General features: G+C 36.2%; 1 protein-coding gene across 1 annotated transcript in view; it reads right to left on the bottom strand.

Moving 5' to 3' along the window:
- Positions 1 to 3,151: 3,151 nt before the first annotated feature.
- KIF20B (kinesin family member 20B) overlaps positions 3,152 to 26,103 on the bottom strand; it is a 43,605-nt gene continuing 20,653 nt past the window's right edge. Inside the window, exons 20-33 of the mRNA XM_052799842.1 lie at positions 21,788 to 23,000; positions 20,341 to 20,479; positions 19,257 to 19,379; positions 18,721 to 18,781; positions 17,979 to 18,104; positions 17,575 to 17,711; positions 16,402 to 16,557; positions 15,177 to 15,356; positions 14,385 to 14,549; positions 9,684 to 9,887; positions 7,334 to 7,411; positions 6,424 to 6,571; positions 4,722 to 4,864; positions 3,152 to 3,410 (exon numbers count right to left, since the gene is read on the bottom strand). Of these exons, the coding sequence (XP_052655802.1) occupies positions 3,333 to 3,410; positions 4,722 to 4,864; positions 6,424 to 6,571; positions 7,334 to 7,411; positions 9,684 to 9,887; positions 14,385 to 14,549; positions 15,177 to 15,356; positions 16,402 to 16,557; positions 17,575 to 17,711; positions 17,979 to 18,104; positions 18,721 to 18,781; positions 19,257 to 19,379; positions 20,341 to 20,479; positions 21,788 to 23,000 (2,951 nt within the window). The 3' untranslated portion in view covers positions 3,152 to 3,332. The remainder of the gene's footprint in view (positions 3,411 to 4,721; positions 4,865 to 6,423; positions 6,572 to 7,333; positions 7,412 to 9,683; positions 9,888 to 14,384; positions 14,550 to 15,176; positions 15,357 to 16,401; positions 16,558 to 17,574; positions 17,712 to 17,978; positions 18,105 to 18,720; positions 18,782 to 19,256; positions 19,380 to 20,340; positions 20,480 to 21,787; positions 23,001 to 26,103) is intronic.

Genomic DNA, 26,103 nt, shown 5'->3' with positions numbered 1-26,103 from the left:
CCATTTTCTAGGCTAGCAACATATAGCCTCAAACTCCAAGAGCTGTAGGAAGTACAGAAATCACAATCCCTTGATCAAAGCAAAGGGAACATGCTTTATTTCTGTATGTATTAAAAATCTGTAACCATTGAGTTTGATAACCAAGCCTAAACCTATGAAGGAAGTTAATTCAGTGCGGTTCTTGCAATTGCAAAAGTTAACTTGGGGACAAGAAAAAAAACTAGAATAAGTGAAATAGACAAAAATTTTGTGCATGTATATATAGCTACTCTAATGCTCAGGTTATAATGAAAACACCTATTCAAATGGCTTCCAGAAAAAACAGCTTTTCATATAGTCTCCAGATAGCTCAGAAACACTGATGAAATTTTAGTAAATAACAAGAGCTTAAAAAATTTAGAAATACTTGTAGAAGTACAGTAGCATTCCTGAATGCCATAGTGGCTTGATTGAGACACTACTTCCTAGTCAGTTGCACAGATAACTAAATTGCAATTTACCAGAGTAATTGAAATAAACTGTTAAATGTTTTGTCGCTTGATATTTACCCACAAAATCAGAAAGCACAAGTTATTTGAAACTATGAAATTTTATGTTTGATAGGGAGAAGAACACTATCAGAAATTTCACAAAGACGTTAAAAGGCTGAAGATATTTCTATTACTTTCTACCCATTTGAATCAATAAAGATATCATACATGCAACAATCAAGTAATTCAGCATCCTTCCAATCCTGCATTTACCTTGCAAATATTTTTCAGTTAAAGAGCTAGAAGACCATTTGATAATTTTATGATAAGCAATCAGTCATTCAAGGCAACACGATAGCATATGAATTTCACTGCAGACAAGGGCAAGGTTATACACAATGGAAGGAACGATCCAGCTAAACAGGCACATGCTGATGGGTTCTAAAATTAACTGAAACCATTCAGAAAAAACAAGTTAAGGGTCAAGATGAACAGCTGACAGAACATCTGCTAAAAATGAAAAAACCCAGACAAAATGTTAAGACAAAGAATAAATATCCCAAGTACTGTCCCATTGTTTAAGACTGTTACATGACTTCACCTTGTATATTTACTGTCTCCAGATATGAGACTTCTGTAAAATGAGCAACTTGCACCTACATCAGGTAAGAGTCTTCACTGCTGTGCTTTTCTATAGCCCTAAAAGAAATCAATGCAGATATCTGGACTACAGACAGCAGAAAACAGGAGATCTGGAGAAGGACAAAGGGGCTCAAAGTATAAAATCCTACCTGAGAAGAGATGTTAAGCAACATTGCATTTATTTTTATTTAGAATTATCTGACCACCACCTGGATTTTGTATTTTTCCTTTAGAATGAAAAGAGGGAAGAAAGAAGATGGTAATACCAAGCATGAGTTAATGAAAAGGAAATCTGCATTCTCTTTCACACGGACAGAAGATAAAGAGCTGAAGCAATTGAAGAGCTGAATGATTTGTGAAGCAGGCTCACTGCCACTTTCAAGTTAGAAAGAACAAAACATCAACCTTTCTTTGTTAAGGACAAGACACAGAAGAGTATATGGGTGCAACTCCATTTTACAGCTGGGAAACTAGAGAAGCAACTTAGTATGAGAATCTGATCTTACAAGTCAGGAGCTACAGAACTGAACTATGCATTATCCTTATGAAGAGACATTTCATGCTCAGACAATCTACTGGAGAACTGTAGAGAAAACCATCATCAGCTTGTTGCCACTAAACTGACTCACAGCATTGCTGTCCATATTCAAGCTATAGTCACATAAAAATTGAAGGAAAACTACTTCTACTAAAGAAATGACTAATGACCATTTTTACATTGATTTGCATTTTTAAAAATATCACATTTGTTAAAGCTAAACTGCAACAGGTATTTAAAGTCACTTTTTTCTTTGAAGAAAAACAATTTTAATCTCTTTTGTGTCAATGAGTCAATCTGATTTTTTTTCTTCAATCAAACAAACAACAATACAGACCAGCAGTCCAAGAAAACAAAAAAAAACATTTATAACTTAAATAATAGAATAATTTCTGAAGGACAGTAAGGTTGCAGCTGTACTATCAAAAATGAGTAGCACTTACCTGGCTATATGAGCAAACAATCACTGACTCTACAGATCAAACAGTTGTCACTGATAGGCTTGCAGGAAGGGGGGATGGGGGGGTGGTGGGAACTCAAATTGGATGTTGACAGAGAACTTCTGAAAAATTTTTGTGGTCAGGCCAATAACAAACCTCAAAACGCAATCTTGTAAATAAGATACTCTTTCTATGGTGCTAAACCCTGTGTATGTACAAAACGGATTGGTAAGGAACTCTTTAAATAGACAGATATCACAGAATCATAGATGTGATGGGTGAAACAGACCAAAATGCAGTAATAATCAAAATAATCCAATAAAGTGAAAACAACATTGTATGTTTGGCAGTAACTCAAGAAAATAAAAGTAAGAAAGCTCCATGAGCAAGAATTTAGAGTAAATGATCACTCACTGGGATTATCTTGCTTCATCCATGTCAAGAGCAGGTCATTGTCAAAGTAATTTCAGCCCTTTCTGAAAGATGACCAGTACTGTTCTTCAAACAATGCAAAATCCTATGAAATACAGTCACTGCCTGTGACTTAAGTAAATGCTACATTGATGAAACCAAAAGTGTTTTAAATGTTTACTCAGTCACTGATAAGCTGAAGCCTTACTATATAAAAAGTAGCTGTTGTAGCTGAGCAGAACTGGATGGTTAGAATAAAATGTCTATCTGAGAGTGGGTCACTTCTAATAGCAGATTATAATTATTTATGGATATTATAACCCCCAAAGAAAGAATATTATGCTTATAAATTACTTAATTGAGAAGATTTAATAGAAGACAGTTAAAACCACACAAGTGATGAAAACCATCTTATTTCTCCACATACTGCCTTTTTTTTTTTTTAAATCTTTTTGAAGAATTTAAGGATATACAAGTTTTGATGGGTACTCATTTTTTTTTTTTCCACTCAAAGTTATCATAGGTATACAGGCCACCTGAAAAAAGCAACTTAAACCATTCTACACAGGCATAGTTCCTACTGCACAACGGGTAAATTACGAACACTTCCGAAGACACCATTCCTAAAAATACAAGATTCAGACACAAGCTTTCTTGAACAGTATCTCATCTTTAATGGAGTCAGAACTGGAAACCATCAGAACAATTCCATATATCTATATACAGACTTGGGAGCACGACTAAGTATCTATTATTTCCTATATACAATGAACTGAAATAATACAAGGGAAATATGCCCTAACTAGGAAATACAAACATGCTTTTGCAAGATTATTTGGCTGTTTTTGATCGTAGCCGTCGCTTGATGATTAGATGATCACTTTCCTTCTCTTTCTGTTCTATAAAGATCTGAAAAAGACAGTATTTCAGGAGTTAATCAGCATTTCTTCAGAGACAAATGACATTCACTTCTAGACCCATGTAACCAACAACATGGTTTTTCCCAGAAGCTGTTTTCAGAATGAAATGTGCCTATTATCTTTTAGTCAGAGGTCTCCAAGACAGAGAGCCCATTTTAGTGCATCATAATACGCAACAAATACTGGGAACATACAGAATTCTGGTTTTGCTGAAACAAATACCAAAGTCCAAAGAAAAATGTGATGTGAAAGCAGCTCTCACTTCTAGTGTCTAATACTCATTTTGTGAAACAGGAAGTGCTCAGAAAACATTTTTAGCTTAAATCCCTTTAGCTTTCTCTGACTTTCCCGGGACTCATCTTTCACTTTTCACTTCCAAGCTTCTTAGCTTCTTTTGCTCTGCATTTCTGTAATTTTCTTCATCCTCCTATGGGCAGCATTTTGGTTTCTGCCACATCCACTCATACAATTTACAGAAAATTCAATAGGATATCTCAGTATGGGCAAACGCTCACCATAGTAAAGGGAAGAAAGGATTGAACAGAATGAAGAGATGTACTTCCAACAGAGCAAGAGTACCCTCAGCACTATAGTTACTGTCAAAACCAGAAAGTTGGATTTCAGAAACAATACATCAAGCTCTGGCCTGTAAGACTCTTTATAGACTGGCTTAGACAGGACACCACAATTTAAGCACACGCAGAAGGCTATCTAAACTATGCTTTGGAAAAGCAAGGATGTATCCACATCCTAAAGTAACCCCAATATCAGCTGGGCATAAATGGAATTGGAAATTACCTTAGGTGCTCACTTGCAAAATTAATTGTACGTGCAGAGTTTTATCTTTAGTGTTTCAAGCATGCTATTCCCAATCTACGGATCCCTTAAGGGTCTCAATTTATTCTCCCTTTATGCTACACTTACATGAACACCAACTACTAGAAAATCAAATTAAGACTCAACTGCTGTAGTAGAGGAAAAAGTAATCCTCCACATACCACAACTAAGATATCTATGACTCCAAATTTAAAGATATCTCCATGATTGCTGTATCACCTATATGGTAAGTCAGCAAACACAGAGAAGATAGGTGAGAAAACAGAGAAAATTGAGTAAAACAGCAGGAAGAAAAGACCAAAAGGAATGGTTAGGTAGAATCAAGAAATAAGTCAGTACTTTCAAATCTCTTCTGCAACTTGATCAGACTTTCAGGTTTGTTCTGTCCCCCTAATAGTTTACTTTAATCCAAGATTACAGAAATACATTACAGTGGACAGAACAGTAACCTCTCATCACTTACTGAAGAAGCAGGGATATCTAGAGGACAAGAAATATCAGTTGAATACAGCCTTCTCTTAGATCGTTTTGGCTTAAGCTCATTTTCTTTGACACTTTCTGGTTCTGCAGACTTGGGAGAGCTTATTGTTGAAATCAGCTTCTTTGCTAGAAGAAAAATTTTATCGTAAATCAATGTCTTACTGGCTTTGTGAGCCTCAAAATAAATTAATAAAGCAAGCTTTATTAAAAACAGTTTAAAAATGAAACGGATGTAGTCTGAAGTTTCAATATAAAAATTCAGAAGTGGTATTTGACTATGACAGTTTTCTATAGCTTCAGATGCAAAAGCTTAAAGGACACATTTAAGTAGTACATTAAAAAAATCAATTAGGAGTCAGATTTCACTGGAAGTTATACACTTCACCAGGAGTTGAACAACAGGTTTAACTTCTTTGTGCTGACAGAAGCACAGGATAGAGACAGTTTTCTCTATATACTTGTGTAGTTTTATCAATCTAGTACTAGCTCTATAAAGTGATGAGTGTATGCATATTATGAGCTAGAAGGAAAGAAGAAATCCAAAACAATACCAAGTTATGCAAAAGAGGAAAAAAATACAGGACATGGTAATAAAGGTTACAAACTAGAACTCATTTGCTCAATTTAAGTATTTTCAGGGTGAAATTTTGAGTAGTCCAAATTTGTCTTCCATCAATAAGGATATGTTGTCCTGATGGAACCAATCTGACAAGACAGGAAAATTTTCAAAGTCCCACTGTTATCATCTAGACTGTCTTAGAGCAGATAAGTAAGATGTATTCTGTAGCAAGTAAAGTTTTCAAGTTGGTACAGAGATCTTGATTTTAACTGTCCATATTGAATAATGACTGACCTTGGTTTAACGAACCAAATAATAGCGTCTTTTAGAATTTTAACGCTAGCAATTCCTTGTGCCCTCTGCTAATTTTAATCTTTTTTTTAAAAGCACAGTAACTCAGAGATCATCTCTTACTGTAGGAAAGAATAAAAATATATTCTTCAATAGAAAGTCCTAGCAGCTAATCTTCCCAAGGCTATGCATAAACTTAACAAAATCCATTAATTGCTTTTATTTTCATATATAAATATGGTATTACATATATTTATATAACTATTTTCACAAGACACCCGCTTTCAGATTCTGTAGAACTCATCTTCTCCTCCCACATACATACCTCAAAAAATCATTAATACAGTTTTGACAGAAACAAAGCAGGGCAGGAGGGGGAAGTGGGATTGCTTATAAAACAAGGGAAGATTTGGAGTTTGGATTCAGCTCCTGATTTTTTTTAGAGCAATAGGGCAAGTTTCTGAAATTGCCTTTAACTGTTTTACTGTAAGCAAGAACAAAGTAACTCAGACATTTTGAGCTTAACAGTTACTGTTGCTTTTATGATAAATATATATGCACATATTCCACACTGTGTCCTTCCATTCCACCTGGTTTACCTTTCGCACTTAAACTTTAGAACTGTGTAGTCCTTGCAGTCAAGACAGCCTTTTCTACTCTGCAAGATTCAATATAGCAGGCCCCAGTTCAGACTCCATTATTTCATAAACAAAAGAGCAACTTAATGCAGCAGACATATCCTTTAACAACACATACATTAATAGATTACAGTAGAAATAAGCCATTCTACAATGCCCAGAGAACATGGAATAAGCCTTATTTATTCTGTACAAACCTTTAGAGTGAATAATATTAGGAGAACTTTGAAAAAAATCTCCGATTTTTTGTAGTGTTCCATCTTTCTTTTTAGCTGACTTTTTACTTGAAATAGATTCTTGCTTTCTTAGGGAGTATTCTTTTCTAGACGGCTGTGTAGTAGACATCTGTACAGAAATACAAGATCATTGTTTAAGTTGAAAACTGACTTATCTTCAAGTCTAATTCCAGTTTGACTTCAATGTTATTTTCAAGCTGACATTTTGAGCTTTGCTACTGACACCTCTGTTCTTTATATTAAGAACACTACCACAGCAAGAAGTGTAGACAATCTCAATTTAAATCCAGAAGAAAAAAAAATTGTCAAAGTTTCACAGAATACATTTAAGGGCATGAGTCACATAGGAAACAAATAGTTTCTTAAAAAAAAAAGTAGATTCACAGTTGTAGAGTATTTCATTAGACAAGCTATTCTAGTTATAAATAAAACAGGAGGAAACTGATGGGGAAAATAAATGTACTACCTACCCTCTGAACCTGGCCCAGATTACTACTAAGGCCTAAAATCATCTTTTTATAATTGTCATGCATACAGATGACATGAACCTTAGTTTTACTTCAAAGGCATTGCCTATAACATCACATATACTAATGGCAAGTTCAAACTAGTCTTCATAACTACTCAGTATGCAACATCCTTCCCTTCGAATCATTGTACACTGCAGCTAGTACATGTTCTTGGCAAATGCAGACTTACTTTCTTTGGATAGCTTATAGAATTTAGTAGGAAGACAACATAAGTGTTTAGGAATCCTGTTCAAGTACATAGATAAGGATAAGATACTGCTACATAAGAACGTTTGCTCTTTTCACAAGTCTACCTTTACAGAAAAGGCCAAACTAACTTCAAAAATAGAACAAAACCAAACCATTTTCTTGTTGCTTGTAGAAGGTGAATTAGTCGTAGCAGGTTTTGCATTTTTCTTGTTCTCACTTTTCACAAAATCCTAAGAAAATAAATATGACAAATTTTAACTAGGATTCTTCCAGAAATAATTGATTTATATTACAGAAGCAGACACTGTTTAAGTTAGATGACTAACAGTAAGGAGGCATTGGCTAATACTGGATAGAGGTAACTATTCAAATGTGAATTAAACACTAAAACTTGTGGAAAGGAACTAGAAATACCTGTATTCAAACCATTCTGACATTTACTACTTTCTTCTCTCCTTACTTCCTATACTTTTGGCCTTAAGATAGTTGACAAGCAAACACACAAATTGAAAGTAACTCAATAAATCTAAATGTAATTTACAGTGACAAGTATAAAAACAGATTGGTAGCATAGTACCATTATTAAGCTGTCATTAAAAGATGACTTCTATCTTGTGAAGTGGTGCCAAGAGATTTCAGGTAACCGATAGCCATAGTGACTGATAACAGTGTCAGAAAAGGGAAGGAGGATTTTGTTCTTTAAGTAGAAGGGAATCTCTGCAAAAGATTTGGTTTTGTTTGTTTCTAAAAACCAAGGGTGTGTTTGTTATATTTTTTTAAAAATTGAGATTAGCAGTACATGGTTATTTTAGCACCACAGGTTTCCCCTCAGTGCTCAGTTTTAGTGGCGACAAACGTGCTTTTTGGTTTTAGGAATTTTAAAAAACAAATTGTGTCTTTGGTAGACTTGTGACAGTTAAAAGTTACTGAATCATTTTATAATCTATTTCCGTTTGGTATATGTAACATAAAAATAATACTTAAGAGTAACATTCAGGTGAATAAAACAGCAATAAGATAACTTTTAAAAATTTAGTTCCATGTTATTGAGAAGTTACTTAGCTAAATGTTATCCCCATAAGGGTATGAACATGGACTACTATTCTATGAAAGGATTTAAATGGATTGGTAAAACAGTCTTCTCTAAAAACATGGATAACTATGTTAGATGAAATATATTCATCTGTAGATAAGGTTCAGTACTTTTTCAGTGCCTTCAGATGGCTGGTTATTTTTACACCTACTTTTCTAGCAGCCTAAGAGAATACTACTCTCAAAAGAAATTTGGTTCAAGACACAAGAAGTTTAAATCAACTCTGGACATTATTCCAGAATGAAGTGTTGAATTCCAGATGAATTAACTTACACAGCTTTTAACAGTTACTTTTGCAATACAGGTTTACCAAAATGAGTTTATTGAAGTACTGTGGAAGACTAATCACTTCAGTGATTACTTCCTTAACTATTTTACTAAGAGATTAAAAAAAAAGTATCAGTTGGGAATGCTTGAGTGAGAAATGCTAGAAAAGCATCAGATATTTCGCTCTCTAACTAAGACAAGCTCACTCACTGAAAGAGATCACTTACCACCTAGCCAAATCATCCACAGGTCATCTCCCTCATACTCACCTGTTAGCTTCAAAAGTCCTCAGAAGTATAGAGATTCATAAGCCCCATAAGCAGGATTACAAATAAGTAAGTACAACCACAATGTGGTCTCAGGGTTTCATAGCCTCTGTAAGTGTCTTAGAGATAGCTGTGGTGGTGCTAATGCTGATAAAAGGCAGAGGAAAGGAACATGTAGTTCAGGCAGGAGCAGTGAAGATTTTCACCACCTTGAACTGCTGTAGAGCCTTAGTCTCACACACAAACATCACAGCACATTAAGACGGCTGGAGCATATAACCTAGCACAACTGAAGGAATTAAAGTGGAATTAAGAATTAAGGTCTACAGAAAACAGGGAGTTTCAGGTGCTGGTGCAATTAGTTCTGTATAGTCCCTCTAACTACAAAAAGATCAAAGAAAACACAGGCTAGAGAAATAAAGTCAAAGGAAGTAGTCTTGAGACTCTGAAATGCATTGACTAAGCCCAGGGGCTTAACTTGTAATTGCCTATTAGAAGAGATTATAATTGATACCAACGATTGCCTAAACCAAAAGAAGCAATTCTATAGAACTTGTCTGTAAACCCACAGATCAGAGCTGGAGACAGGAGCAAATGGTACCAGCAGGGAGAAAGAAATGTTAAAGGTAAAGAAAAAGTGAAAATCAGGGACAATGGGCCAGAGTCTGGATAAACTGAAGTCTATGACCTTATTCAACACAGGCCAGAGATCTACCACTTGCAGAGCTGGGGACAGAGAAGAGGTTTATATATACCCTAGATATATCCTTAGGATCTCAGTCAGAATCAGAAGAAAAAGATAGGATTTTAACAAATGATCAGAGTAATACATTGAAAAACTGCACAAAATATTTTGTCAGTTGGTCTAGGTCATACCTCATCCACCTCTTCACTCTTCCTTTTCTTTCTTGGCTTGAGCATTTTAACTGTAACTGGTAAGGCACTGCCCTGGTGCTTCACCTCCATCTTATTGGGTTGCAGAGGTGTGAACTGGATTTCCATCTCTGGTTTTGGGAACCGACTAGTTTTTCCATTTTCTGTGGACACTTCAGAAGAGTCAAGGACAATTTCTGAATGGTCCTGCAAGCATATGGAAATTTTAAGAAAACAAGTTTTAAAATAACTATGAGTTTAAAAACTATAATACATATCCCTCCCCAGTGGACTGCAGAGTAAGCATTCCATTTTCCAGCTGTTAGCTTTCATTATAATAGAAGTGAAGAAATCTACTTCAACTATAGCAGAGTTTAACTCTTATTTTCTAAAACTTCTTTGTTAAATTTTAAAAAGTTAATATTTTTATCTACCATGACACAACTTAAAGCTTCCCTTGCTGAACTCAGCCTGATACTTTGTTTCCAAGTCATGTTCCTCAAAGGCAGAGGCAGCTAGTCACAGCTTTCACAGCTAGCAGTAGTAAAACTGACATGATTTTCTTCACCTTAACTCTGCTACTCCTTAGGAACTAGGCAGTAATAGGAGCTTTTGGAAGAAAAGTATACTCTTTCTCTATCTGACCTTTAGCAAGTTTTCCCTTCCCCTTTTCCACTAAAGAAGTTAATTGTGTAAGTAACAAGATCCAACTGGCAAGCTACAAGCCAAATTCAACCCATGAGAGACTTCTACATCACTATCTGTCCTCTGGGGGAAGAGCAGGCATTCAGGCAGCATCACTGCCTGCAAGCTGAAGACTTTGTCTTGCACCTGCTTACAGCCAAACCGCAAAAGCTGCACAGTGAGGGTGGGGCGGAAAGGTCAGTTTGCACAACTCTTCTTCCCCAGCAGCACTTACCTTCCACCATCCACACAACCCTGTTTTTCTTAGCAACACCAGCAAGAAAGTCAGAGCTGTGGTCTCCCTGGCTCCTGCATCTCCATGGCAGCAGTTCAGCTGCTGGCTAGCATACAAAAATGAACTCATCAGGTTTGAATGAAACCTGGAAGATAGGCTGCTAGGGTTGTTGGTGGTGAGAAGTGGCAGGTGGCTGCTACTACTGCTCCTAGTAGGGCCCCAAACAGACTAGCTACTGTTGCTTCTTATGCTGGTTCACCCTGAAGGGTACCTTCCTCCTCTCAAAAGGGAACATGATCAAAGCTCATGGAAAGCCAAAAGGTAGTCACCTTCAACAGGCTCTGCTGGGATTCTGAGTGAGAATACCACCACCACCACTGCATTCCCAAGAACAGAGTTGGCTAATAAGAACAATTTTCTTTATAACTGCTACTTCATGAAAGAGTTAGCAATCAAAAAGTTACACAGGAATAGAGCCATTAACTAACACAAAGCCACACACAGAAATCCTCCAGTGGAAGAAAGCAATTCCAATTTGCCCTGCTATTGCTCTTCCATTTAAAAGGGTTTGTGTTTTTTTCTTTCCAGGTGACTTATGGTTGCGGTGGGTAAAGAGAAGGTAGAACTGTCCTTCCCAAAATCCTGCAAGAAGCGGGCAGCACTTGATGAAACTAATAGGAAATAAAACAGGTAAAATAACATATTCCTATATGAAGCAGCTAGCCATCTTCTGGAGGTGGTGGAAACAGGTACTGTCAGCAGAGATTAGAAAAATTTGTAGTAGAAATACATAAATGTATTCTTAGATGGATACTCTGAGGGTCAGGCAGAGGTGTACCTTCTGACACTTCTAATGCAACAGCTAAGAGTGCTGAGAGAGTATGGAGTGAACAGATGACAAGGTGACCAAGATTACATGTTATCATTAAATAGCATCTCCCTTTGCCACTCTTGGAGACAGACTATTGAACTAGATGGACTGTTGGTAAGACCCAGCAGGGCACATCTTATGGATTGCATTGTGAGTAGATGTTACTGCCTTAAACGATACACTGGACTATTAAAGACTATATTGAAAGCAATGGGGGGTGGAACCTTCAAACATTGGGATACACATTTAGCAAAACCCACCTGGTTAGTCAACACTAGAGGATCTGCCAATCAGGCTGGCCCTGCCCAGTCAGAACTTTTACATACTGTAGAAGGAGATAAAGTCCCTGTGGTGCACATAATTATGCTAGGGAAGACAGTCTAGGTTACTCCTGTCTCAGGCAAAGGCAAACCCGTTCGTGGGATTGCTTTCGCTCAAGGACCTGGGTGCACTTGGCGGGTGATGTGAAAGGATGGGTAAGTCCGATGTGTGCCTCAAGGGGATTTGATTTTAGGTGAGAACGGCCAATGAATTAAACTGTATGATGTTAATTGCTATACAACCCTGCCACTGTATGCCATCATTACTATAATTGTTATATGCTATACCAATGGTATTACAGTAAGAATTACTTAGATTAAGGAACAATGAACTCTGATAAAACAGACTTAAGCACAGTAGTGTTGGAATCAGAACTGACTTCAGCATGCAACTACACACCATTCTCCTGCTGCACCCAATGTCACCTGCCTGCCGCACCACACTGAAGCCTGATCCTGCTCTGCCAACTGAGCGGACTTTGCACAACCCCTCCTGCCCAGAAAGACTGTTACAACAGGTGGAGCCCAAAGGCATGGAATAAATGAACTCAACAGACATTTTATAGGGATAGCCCATAGACTAAGGGAATGATATCTCTGTGTGTGTGTGTGTGTCTCTCTCAAAGGATAGGAAAGGTGATGGTGATTAATTGGGATATATTGAAAAGTATGGGACCTGAGCATGACATAAGTGGTATAGAATAAGGGGTGAATACTGTCCTGGTTTCAGATGGATAAAATTGATTTTCTTTCTAGTAGCTGGTATAGTTTTATGTTCTGGGTTCAGTATGAGAAGAATGTTGATAACACACTGATGTTTTCAGTTGTTGCTAAGTAGTGTTTAGAATAAGTCAAGGATCGTTCAGCTCCTCATGCCCAGCCAGCAAGAAGGCTGGAGGGGCACAAGAAGTTGGGAGGGGACACAGCCAGGACAGCTGACCCAAGCTGGCCAAAGGGGTATTCCATACCATGTGATGTCATGCCCAGTATATAAACTGGGGGGAGTTGGCCTGGGGGGGCAGATTGCTGCTCAGGAACTAACTGGGCATCAGTCAGCAAATGGTGAGCAATTGCATTGTGCATCAATTTTGTATATTCCAATTATTTTATTATTGTTGGGTTTTTAAATTATCATCATCATTATTATTTTCTTCCTTCCTGTCCTATTAAACTGTCTTTATCTCAACCCATGAGTTTTACTTCCCCTGCCCCAATTCTCTCCCCCATCCCCTTGGGTGGGGGGGGAAGTGAGTGAGCAGCTGTGTGGTGTTTAGTTGCTAGCTGGGGTTAAACTACAACAAAGCCTCAGCCCCATAACACTCTGATGGCCTTAACCTCTCCTAATCAGTGTCAGCTTCTTAGCCTCTCCTCACAAGGCAGGAGGTGCATATCACGTTGATAACTTTGGTTTTTCTTCTTTATCTCCACTATGTCTTTCCTGAGAATTATTTCTTCCCCTCAAAACTTTACCCCATTCACTTCAACACCACCATAACAGTTTCTCACACAACAATGCTGTTAGCATCCTCTCCTTATTCATAACACCAAGTATTGTTGCTACTGGCTTGAGGTAAATGCTTCAGCACCAACTGTTCACAACAATTCTTCTCTGTAACTAATTTTATAGCATAACTAACTAATTTTATGGTGCACTCTTAGCTGTTATTACAAAGCTGTATAAACCAGTAACCCTTCTGAGAGCTATCCTGTCCTCCTCCTCCCTCATACGTCACAAGCTTTATCTATATGGCACTAGCTGAATTGATGAAGTAGCAAGAAACTAGCCAGTCAGTCTTATTTGGCAGTAGACAGGAAAGAGATGGAGATGCATTTTGGCATTCAGTCCAGTTCTGCAACAAGAGAATCGCATCTTCTAGCAGCCAGGGGAGGGACTGCTAGGAAATCCATGTTCAGCCCTGTTCATTATTAATTAGCCATGCAGCCACATAGCATTAATAATTCAGTTTAGCAGAACTACCTCATTAAATACTGTTCATGTAGCACACAAGGGTTCAGTCAGAATTAGGAGTCTTAGTACAGTTGCAAGACTTTTAATTTCTGTTCAGAAAACATGCAAAGTAGATCTTTGTGTAATCTTCAAATATTGTTTTGGTTTAGTTTTAAGTGGCATGAAAGATACTGATTTGTTCTTGCGAACCCCCATATGGGCTGGCAGCTCTAATTACAGAATCATGTCTATTACCAACACTATAGGTAATATCAGGAAAGTTGTTTGAGCTGAAATCCCCTTAACACTGACATAACCAAACTGAGATGACACTACAAATATTATGTCTTCAAATCTCTAGAACCTGGATTTAACTAGTTTTTCCCTCAGGTACTTAAGTTCTATAATGTATAGAGAGGTGGTATTCCATTAACTAAATTACTTTTTCTTCTGAGAGTGAGTATGAAATAGGGAGAGAGAAAGAATGAACACAAACTCAGAACTGAAGATAAAGCATGAAGAACTATGAAAAATAACTTTTGGGAGATTCCCAATGTTGCTAAAATATATACTGAGAAAACAACATAACAAGAGTTATTAACAACATATCATTAGTACATACCTTCTATAAATATAACATACATACCTCTTTGTTTACAGACTGATCTATTCTATCTTGTCCTTCTTCAGGTAAAGGTAATTCTGCCAAAGACTGAAGACTTTCGTGGTTAATGCATTGTTTCAATTCCTTTATAAAGTCATCTTTCTCAGCCAGCTGTTTTCTTAGTTCTTCTATATCAGTTTCCTTATCCTAAAACATGGCAAAAGAAATTTGTGGCAATTTTTGCTAATCTTGCAATTCATGTATACACGAGCATCATTACAATTACTTGGTAGCATCAGTTTTAGACTCGCAGGCTAAAACAGACAGCTATCCAACAAAAAGCTGATAATTTCATGTATGTGTGGCCACTATTTAAAGTGAAGAAAAGTCATATAACAGCCTGGGGAGATGTAATGCAAATTTTTGTATTTTACTCTACTTATGTAGAGTTCTAAGAAGTTGACCTCCCATTTGTTCATGAGGTCCTTGGTGCTGTGAAAAAGGCAGCAAATGTGATAGTTGTTTCAGATCAAATGTGATAGTTGTTTTGGATTTCTAGTCCAACTTTGCAATTAAAGGATGAAATAGACTTGAGTGTTTATTTGAACTACTAAATATTTTGAAGCTTCAGTTACAGTTACAAATTCAGTTTCAAAAAAACAAATAATTTTTTTTTAAATTAACCACAAATGGTTTCAATATGACAGTGTTTAAAAGTGAAAAATAGAACCAAAATGCAGAGCAAGTAGTGTTTTGCAGAATTAAGGGCTAACAAAAAAACCCACAAAAATCACCCCCCAGAAAAATCACACAGAAACAAGAGAGACAGATGACCTTTCCTGAATCCTTTAGTAGTGCAGCCTGTTTCAGTTCCACTATTTCTTTATCTTTGTCTATGCTGTTAGAAGCCAAAGCCTTAAGCTGTACTTCCAAAGCTTCTACTAATTTATCTCTTTCTTCACGCCACTTTTGAAGATTGCTGTCCTTTTCTACCACCTGTGCAGCAAGTCTTTCCTAAATGGGGAAAAAATAGGGTAGAACTGAACACAACTTCTGCACACTATCTGAACTGTTCTGATAGTTTGGTTTCACATAGTTAGTACTATTTTACGGCCTTAGCAAACTTGAGAGCCTATGTAGATTTTAAAAAGCTCACATATAACTAGTTTCATTACAAATATGCAAAAGCAAACCATGCTTCAATTATAAAATCTGTATGTATATTTATACTCTTTGTGAAGAGAATTTTTGGTAAGAACCACCACTCCTGTTTACTTGCTTTGTGATTTTGTTACTAACAAATCTCAGGCAAGCAGAGTCACAGACAAAGTGAAAGTAGCCCTAAGCTCCTAACAACCTCCTGTACTGATTGCAGGTCCAGAAAGTCATCACTAACTACCTCTAGATACAAATATAGTTTTAGATTGTACAGATTCATATAATAATTTCATATGCTTAAGAAATTACAACCTTGACACAGTCCAGTGAACAAGCAAGGTATCCACCTTGTTATTAACTATTAGTCAGTCTACTTGGAAAGCAACATGGGAGCAAAACCACTAGCATTTTGACCAAGTATTTTTATACCATATATGGAAAGAAGCTTTTTTTGTCAACTTCTGCTCGCTTTTTCTCTTCCTTCTAAAGTCTCATAGGCTTTTTTTCTTTTTTTAAGAAAAGCCAAGCAACAAATCTTGGTTTTCAAAGTATGTTTTCTTAGCTTCATTAAGTAGCAATTCATTTAAGTGTAGGTTACTTATTGGTGTTTTACACACAAGATGAAGTTTGAAGAAGTCATAGTGAGGTGGTGGTGGTGATAGGATAGAAAGGAACAGACATGTTAACTTCCGTTACATATTATGCTTTTCCACTTTGTGACCCTCTTATTCTTCCCTTTTCATATTGAGGAGATCTCATCTAGGCTTTGCCATGTGATAAAGTGACAGGACTTTGACAAAGGCCAGCTACTCTCAATTGCCCATACTGTTAACAGTTGACATATTTGCTTTGTACTAAATACTTATACTAGAGGACTCTGTTGAGACCTCCAGTCACTTACAATTTCTGCTTGTTGCTCTACATGATGTTCTCTGTACTCTGCAAATTTTCTCATTTCTCTGTTACGATGGCTCTCAGCTTCTTTTACTTGACTTATGAGTGCCATTTTTTCCTCCAGCCACTGCCTTCTATCGGTTTGATACTTCGCCTCATTTTCCTATTTTAATGAAACCAGAAATAAAACCACAGGTGGAGATAAAGGAAAAAAAAGGTCATCTTAAAATCCAGATTACCATTAAATGGATTTGTTTCAAAAAGGTAACAGAAATACAGGCACAGTTTTACTCCAGCATATTCCCAAGTGCAAGTATTACATTGTCATTTGTTCTTCTCCATTGAAAAAAATTAACAGTTTTCAGCGCTTCTTATTCAGACTGGCACATCTTCATGGAACAGAAATTTTTTCCTCTAAAAATGCTTTGGGTAAGTCACAAACACTATAAAAGTTACACCAAAAGTAATGGTAAAGAGACTCTTTTAACTTGCAAATTCCCCATCTTTTATACTGCCTTACAGGACATGTTAGAAAATTTACTTCTACTTCAAAACTAAAAGGCAAAGAATGCAAAACAATTTGAATGGTAGGCAGAGATAGTGCATACCTAAGAACATCACTTCAATCCACAGCAACTTTGCCTCCTTTCCTATCACAATCAAACCTTGTCAGACATTCTCCTACATAAGACAGAAGGCACCTGAAAAGCTGCTTGGAAAAAAAAAAAGTCCACTCTCTAATCCAAGGAGTATTAGAGGTAAGTCCTCAGCCTAATAGGAAGGGCTTACAGGTCATACAGCAAGAACAAGATCTTGAAAGAGTTTGATTTAGTTGCCCAAGCAACTGTCAGGAAAGAGGTTCCAAATGGCTATCAGGTGTTGGATTGGTGAAAACAACTGTAAGAGGAGCCCAGCTACAGAAGCCCCATCCATGGTAGCGTAACATAGTGAAGGGTGCGCTCCATTACGGGGCATCAGCAATGCCATATATTACAAAGACACTGCATCCAGACTTTGCTGCACTGATACACTGCAGCTTTTAGAGGAGATATCTTTTACCAGTGTAACAACTTGCCATGTCGTGCCCTAGCTCTGGAAGATAGTGACACAAAAAAAATTTAGACTCCTAAATGACAGTTACAGCTTTAAATGTAAGTATGAATTACATCACCATATTTACCTTCAGTTCTTTTTGCAGCTTTATTAATTCCTCATTTTCATTTATGTTTTTCTCCTCATTTTTTCTCATCTTTTGCTGCCAGTCACTATTGCTCTGGGTATTCAGCTCTCTGTATTTCTGCTTCCATTCTTCCAGTTCTAGTGAGTACACAAAATGAGATTACATAATGTATAGTTCAAATGCATATTTGACCATATTCACATCCTTCTACTAAAGTTACTTGGACTTATCGGCTATGACCACAAAGAGACAACAGAAGCCTTTAACTGTTAGAAGTTCGTTATGTACTATATAAAATTAATGCCTAAATAACAGTCAACAAATAAAAACAGAAATTTAAAGCAGCTGTCACAATACATCCAAACCAATTTTGCCTCCTTGCTCCCTTTCCATGGAGAAATTACCCCAAACTAGTCTGTTGGTCTCTTGTAATTTGGCTTCAAGCACTTGATCTTGTTCAATCTGAGTCTGTTCTTGTTCTTCTAATGTCATCCGCATATCTTCAATTATTTTTTCCTTTGCACACAGATCTGAAGATTTGAAAATAAATTTACAGATGAGTGCCCTCCTAGTTCCCACCATTCTCTCCCAAAGTGCTTTCATTACAAGTCGTTTCCCCATTCCCCAAGATCAAAAGCTCTGTTTGTAAGAAATAGAACATCTCTACTCAACTATCCAAATCCAAAATTCTTAAGTGATTCTCAACTTGATTTAGGTGAGCATTTCAGTGTTAACATCAGTCAGACTATGGCTTGTATTATATGAGAAACTAACCATTGTTAAACAGCTAAACGTTTATCAAACCTGCAGAAACTGTCATTGTGTTATTAAATGTTGGTATTTATTGGCCATTTAAAAAAAATCAAATACTGAAACATGAACTAAGTTAACACTGATACAGCAAATCCACACTTTCTCTGTTTCTTATGTTTCTTATTCTGAGACCGTTTCTTTGCTTTCAAATACACTTGCTAATAATGATTCAATAAAAATTAGTTTCTGACAGTAACATTTTAATATCTAGGTTGGAGTTTCTCAGTATTCTAAAATATAAATATACAAGACTCCAAATTCATTAACAACATCACAACTCATTATGTTGCCATTCCACACCAAAAAAATGGAACAATAATGGCTTTTTCTGACCTTTACATGTTTTCTCATACTGTTTGGAGACTTCTTCCAGCTTCTCATTATTCAACTGCTCCTAAATATCACATTGAAAGCAAATTAAAGAAAACATGTTGAAAAAATAAATATACATGTTAGAAATGTGTATCTTTTCGTTCTGAGCTTTAATAAGTAATGTATAAAGTATTTAAGACAAACAGTCCAGAATAAATAAGTTTTTCATGTAGTGTAAAGGAGCATTCAAGCTGATTAAAAAAAAGTTTAGAGGAAGACATTACTACTAACGTATCTAAGTGTCACTAATCAGAATATCTACAGGTAGTAAGTATGTATTTACTAGGCAGATTAATTTATTTAAAACAATTTGACAATGTCCTGCATTGAGAAGGTCTTCAAACATCTTTCATTCATCTATTAAAACTAATTTCAGCTGGCTACTCTTATTTTTACCCCAATTTCTGTAAGCTTTCTCCTGTTGCTTGGAAAACTTACCTCGTTAATGGATCAGTTAAAAAAATTAAGAGCAAGTAACCTTTTAAAAAATAAAATACCTTTTTAAGTTGCAGGATTGTGCGCTGTTTGATCTCTAATTCTGCACTAAACTGGTTTTTAATTTTCTGAAGTTCATTAACTTTGTTTCTCAGGGATTTCTCCTCAGATCGCATTGTACACACCTGTAACAATGCACAAAGACAGCAAGCAAAGCTAACATTTAGCTATAAGCCTTTTATAGTCTCTGTAAGTTATCTAAATAACCAAATATCTTAATTAAAAGTCAAATTTTTGAAGCATCTTAGCTAAATTTCAGGGGCTGGAAGTGCACTATACTGTACATCCTTCCTAGGGAAGGATTTTCACCACGGAGTATTACATTTGGCAGGGAAAAAAAAAAAAACACCACTAAAAAAAAAAAGTTTTCTGACACGTGATCCCATCCACTCCTTGCTACTGCTCAGAGGATTATACACTGAATGTTAGGCTGCTAGGGAAGACATTAATAATTTTTTAAAGCTTAACTTTCAAGCCCAAACTCTTGCAATGATCTTTTGGATTTTAAGTTCTTGTCATATGCCATGAGGTTCTAAGAAATCTTAGTGCTTGATAACTAAATACTGACAATTAACATTAGTAAAAGTTATTCCATTTTTCCATTTCTCCTCCCCAACCTCAGTAGAAAACATAGCTCAGAGTTTAAAGAAGTCTCTAGAAGTTAGTGCTTTTCTTTACTGATCAATCCATCTTTTCCTCCCAGAGATCAGCATTTTCAACAAGTCTGAAATCTGAGGCTTTCAAGTCAGCAACATAAGGCTACTGTTGTGATAAAGATTATAAAGCCCTTATCCATAATGAAATTAGCCATAGTTTTCACAAGCCTTCTCCAAGTGTATTAATAAAATTTACTTCCCCCCTTTAATATCTGTACTAATCCATGTTTTGACATCTAGTCTTATTGTTAGCTTACAGCTTCAGTGGCAATGTAACCTAAGATTCACTGTTACTCTAAATGTATCACTCAAAATAGCCTTATTATGAATCACTTTTAACATTCCTAGCTTGAGATTTGTGAAAACAAGTTTTAATTACAGAACCCCAAGCAAAAACTTGCAGAGAAATATTTGGCCTATGGTTACCAACCTCTTTCTGTACTTGCTGAATTTGTTTCTTGGCATCAGAAAATTTGTCTTTCAAATCTGTATATTCTTCATCTTTCCTCTGCAAATCTTTTTTCAAACTCTGTACAAGCGCAGAACTCTCAGAAAGATCTTTACGTAGCCTTGTGTTAGAAATTAAGAGACATAAATAACATTAGTGCTACACATCTCAAAGAAACAGCTTTTACACATTAACTCAGGCTCTTTGCTGGTTTTATTCGTGAATGAAATCTCAGATCTATCAGACCAATGACAAGCTTTCTAATTTTACTTTTGGATTTCAGCTTCTTATTATATGGTCCTGAAAAGTAACGAACTGCTCAGATTTACTTCTGAACACTGCAATTATTTTTTTTTTAAGTACAGCAGAGCAACCATTTTTATCATTAGATATCCTTACAAAGTAACGAAAGGCACAAGGTTAATATCAAGTAAGTTTAAACTTGATATCTACATACCAGAACTTGTAAGGATCAAAATAAATAAAAATCAGAAGAAAATAGAAAAAATGACACTGCAACAAGTACTGCTGTTACAAGTGCTACAAAGTAATTAAGAAGTTTGATGGGTTTATGTTTAAATTATCATATTTATTTTAAAAAGTTTACAGTAAGACATCTTGGATTTTTACTTTAAAACTAACCAATAGAAGTTTTTTTTTTTAGATTCTGTAATTGACAATACGAAACGAGGCCTCACAAAAGGAAAACCTTTTAAAGCTTTACAAGCACAGGGTCAGGGATCCCCAGACTTTCCTGCTGAATTGTACTTTAGAGTATATGCAGGTATCCACAGATATGGCACTAAAGAAACCCTAGTCAGGAGAGCTACATAGCATCTTAAAGTTTTTTTAAAATATAATCTCTCAGATACATTTAATCTCTTATTTCTCAAAGTTTTAAAAAGCAAAGGGGGCTGAGGGAAGTTCTACCCTCCCACACCCATTATTCCTTCTGTGTTCACCTAGAATAGCTATTACCAAAACCAGCTGTTTACTGTTTAATCTCTGGGCTCCTTTTTTTCCTTTCTTCTTTTCCTTTATACCATTCAGTCCTTTCCAAAGAAAACATTGCCTGCTTTTATACAAGTTACAGGATATAATATTAAGCTATATGCCATTTCCTCCAGAAAGGGTACGCAACATAAAACCATTAGAAATCCCCAAATAATTCATTTCCTTGCATGCTCCTGTTTCCCCCTACAATAGTTCCACATGAATTAGATCTATTTTTTCAAAAGGAAAAAAAGGAAAAGATAGCCAGCAGAATATGCAAATATAAAATTCAAGTAGTGTATTAAAACTTGTTAAAGAAGCAGTTTGGTTAATAAAGTTGATAAACATGCATATGTGTTATGTCAAACTGATGTTCACAGAATGTAGTTTTAACTTGATTCTATTCTCAAAGGGCTATGAGTTCTCATTTACTTACAATTCGATAGATTTTATTTGTTCATCCTCATTTTTCTCCTTTTCCTGAAGGGATTGTTTCATGTTCTCCAAGCTGTTCATCAACTGCACAACTTCCTCCTTCAGATTTGCTTCTTGATCATTTAATACTTTCAGGTTTTTGTCTGAATTGGCACAATTCTCTTGCAGAGCTACTGTATTACTTTCCAGATTTAAAATAATAGATTCTTTTTCTTTAAGTACTTCTTCTAATTTTGTTATGCTCTCATCTTTAGCTCTAAAAGCCTCCAAAAGGCATTCAAGTTCTCTTATTTTTCCCCGGTAGCTTGTAACTTCCTCCTCAAACTGTGCAATTACTCTGTGATCTTCTGCAGCCTGTTTTTCAAGATCCTGGGTTTTCTTCTGGATCTGCTCTTGTAACTGATTCATAAGATCTTTTTCCTTTACAGACTGATGATCTTGATTTGCAATCTCATTTAATTTTATTTTTAGTTGATTGTTATAATTCTTAGTGTCATCAAGTCCCTTCTTTAAGTCTTCAACTTGTTGAAGTAGTTCTCGAATCCGCTGACTTTTTTGTGAAGAAGTCTTAATAATATTTTTGCATTCTTCCCAAATGCATTCAACACTGCAGTGAAAGGAGCTGTCCCGTCTCAGATCTGCTGTAGAAGTAGTTTGGGACTGCATGCATACAGGACTCAATTGAGCGCTCTCTGGTTCATCTTTTTGAGAGTCTAAGGAACCCTTTAGATTAACTAAATCAATATCCATAGCATAAGACTCTAAGTGACATTTATATAACTCATCTACTTTGGACTGCATTGTTTTAATTTGTGATACTTTATCAATTATATTTTGTTTGGCACCTTCTACTTCATTATTTAGCTGAATAATCTTTTCTTTTTGTTCCCTGTTTATAGTTTTCTGTTTGTCTAATTCAGAAACAATCTCCTGATAGGCAGCTTGACACTGCTGAAGTTCTTCACTTAAGCCAGAAGCCCTTTCTTCAGAAGCAGAGAGCTTGAGATTCAAGTTTGTTACCTGCTCACTGAACTCTTCTTTTTTGTTTTTTTCTCTTCTGCATTGTTCTTCAAGTGCAGCTAGCTGACCTTCCAAGGTTTCAGTTCTTTCCTTCAGTGCTAGTATTTCTGCATAGTTCTCAGAAGTATTTTTTTTCACATATTCAGTTGTCTTTTGCTCTAGAGGGTCATCTTCCCAACTTTCCTTTATGTCTCCTAAAAAAAAAAAACCAAAACAACAAAAAAACCAGCTCAGGTTGATTAAAATCAATAGTACAAGTCACTAGCAATACCAAATAGCAATTACCATATGGAAAAAGGTCACCATCTGAAAGCCACACCCTCATATCATATGACATTTTTAAGTCTTGAAGTAGTTAAAGCCCTCTGAATGGTTTAACATGCAATAGGTGCCTCTTAGGCTTCTAGACATAGTTTGCAGCAAGAGGTGTTCAAGCCTTAAAGAACACCTTGCCACAGCTCTATTCCAGCCTTTTACTCTGCGCCACTAGTAGAAAAGTCCAGCTAGTTTTACTAATATGTAGTAATACCTATGACCTAGCTAACATTCACAGTTATATCTAGTTTCCACCTTCACTGGTTCAACAATCATTTTAATACAGTCAGCAATCACTCATTCTACATTTAGAAGAGCAATGGTATCGTATACTTTTCTGAGAAGTTTCATTCATACTCAATATCCTCTTACTTTAAAAATGAAGCTAAAAAACCAGCACAAGTTTTTCGCTTAGTGTTTGGGACATTCCTCTCTTTTTTCAATTGGTTTCTAAACTAGATACAAGGATAACTATTTATGCCCACACCTAATGTGTTGCATGTAAACTTCTCCCAGAAAGATGTACAACATTCCATTACAACCCTCAATTGCCGTAAATATTTTATTAGCTTAAAACTGTTTTTTCCCCTAAGTAAAGAGTAATTCTAACTAAAAATCACATGCATTTCACCATCTTCAAAATTGACTCCAGCTGTATTTCACACAAGTGTTTTAGCATGTGTGTTACTAAATGGACACAGTTGGATTCTATGTTTTAGTATTAAAATCAAGCTTGATTATCTCTAAGGATTAGGTCATCACAACTATGTATTCCAGGGAGATACTATGGATTCTTGTGAGTACTGCAACTACAGTAAGGTGGAGTTTGGCAGACATCTCCCTTTGGGAGCATTAAACACACGGCTACATGTGTGCTGCACGGAAACATCCTCTGAACAGATCCAAGAAGTTTTATAGAGTCACTGACTTTGAGTCACTAACAAAAAGTCATACTGAAGCATTAGCAATAGTGTTTTCCGTCTCAATTCAGGTTTTGGTTTTTGAGTATTTTTAGAGTGATCAAATTCCACAGGATACTTTTTTCCTCCTGCTTTTCTGTACCTTTTCTTTTCTGTTCTAATTAGACATATCAAGTGCTCCTGCTAGGTCAGACACAACAGCAGCTTCACTTTGGCTTGTAAAGCCATGCTTCTAAACCCTACAAGATTAAAAATTTTGGACTGGGAGATGGTTTTCTCTGAAAGCCTGGTTGTATAGTCCCAAGAAAACATATCAGACAAAATACTACATATTCCTCACACTGAACATGAATTTTATATACTTCACTAAAAGGGAGAGGTGCTAAAGGTGTCTTAAAACATATTTTGTGATCTAAGTTGGCAAGATGAAAAAAGTAGCAAAGCTTAGTCCAAAACCTATAGTGAGAAGGGTATGATCATTCACAAGAGGATTTAGAAGTGATCTAGATGCTTTGTACTGACAACCACAATCATGCAGCAAAGCAGGATAAATATTAGTGCAAGAAGATACATGATATTCAGTCCAGAAGCTTTTTATGTAGAAAGTACTAAAAAAGAAAGAGCCCCACCCCAAAACATGGGAGGCAAGTCCTAGAGAAGAATACAAAAACCTGAACTTCAGGACAAAATAATCTATCTGCTCCCAAAATAAACTTTGGTCATAGGCCACTAGCATACCTAAATTCTACAAGAAAGCCATCACAGTGTAGCTGTGCTCATTGTTCTATCGTGCCAAGTACGTTTAACCATACTTATCAAATATAAGTATATATATTAATAAATTTCATGATTATGGAGCATCTAACAACTCCGTTTTTAAATCAGATGCCTTGTATTCTCAACACCCACAGAAGAAACTTATTTAACATGACTGAATACCCTGTTCTTCCCAACAGAAAAATCTCAGTGCTGACATTAATTGGCACTATTAGTTATCCACTTTAGTTTCTTGTTTGAGAATAGTTATCAGTCATGAGATTATAACAAAACTACTACTGTCTAGTATATCGAGGAGTCTACATCAGCATCATTTCCCACACCCTTCCTGTAACGTTTATATAGGTAGCACCATCAAATGGTCATGCTAGGATCCAATATTCATCCCAACAAAAGATAGCAGAGACAAATCAGAGATGCGTCTGGTACAGAGACAGAAGCTTCTCTTAAGAAAGACCTCAAATGACACTTACTTGTTCAAGTTGTACATCAGAAGTGCCTTTACTGGATCACACACACTATCAGTTGATCTAGCCTAATATTTTACCTCCTTTTGCTACTGTTGGTAGGCCCAGCCACTTCCTACAGAGCTTTCCCAACATAGAACAATTAGGAATGTTGGAGGAATATGAGACAATACATCCCTGCTTAACCCCTTCAGTATCTATGTATGAACCTGTTGGCTGTTTGCTTGTCTAACCACTCATGGAATCTGAGAATTATCTGCCTCTCCCACCTTCTAGGGCAGCAAATATTAGAAGTTCACTACCCACTGCATGAAGTGCTTTGTTCCATAAACTTAAGCTGATCTTCCACTAGATTGAGTGTTCACTTTTCTTTCACTGCAGAATGTGACAAATGACAGTCCAGCATTCAGTTTATTCACCATCTGTATCCACAGTTTTCTGTGATCATGTGAATTTGACAAGTCTCCTTCTAAAATATTTTATCTCTCTTTATGAAGATAAATATTTTCAGCTTCCCATTTTTAAACTTTTCTTTTTATCCCATCCTCACCCAAACAATGCCTGGAAGATTTTCTTACTTGCACCTATTCTGCAGGAGGAAGGCAAGAAAGTAAGGGACATGAAGGGAAGACCTTTCATTCTCCTTTCACATATCCTTTCCATAGTTCTATGAGAAACTGAAGCCCGGCTGTGTCCTAAACTCAAGTCAGAGGTAGGCAGATCTTACGACTGCCATTTTGCACAAGTCAGTCCCATATAGCTTAATCTCACTGATTAATAGACTTTAATGAAGCAGATAACATAAGTAGTGGTGTCCT

Source organism: Harpia harpyja, chromosome 10, assembly GCF_026419915.1.
Source record: "Harpia harpyja isolate bHarHar1 chromosome 10, bHarHar1 primary haplotype, whole genome shotgun sequence".
In the NCBI taxonomy this organism is placed as follows: Eukaryota; Metazoa; Chordata; class Aves; order Accipitriformes; family Accipitridae; genus Harpia; species Harpia harpyja.
This window is presented reverse-complemented; position numbering and strand designations above follow the sequence as displayed.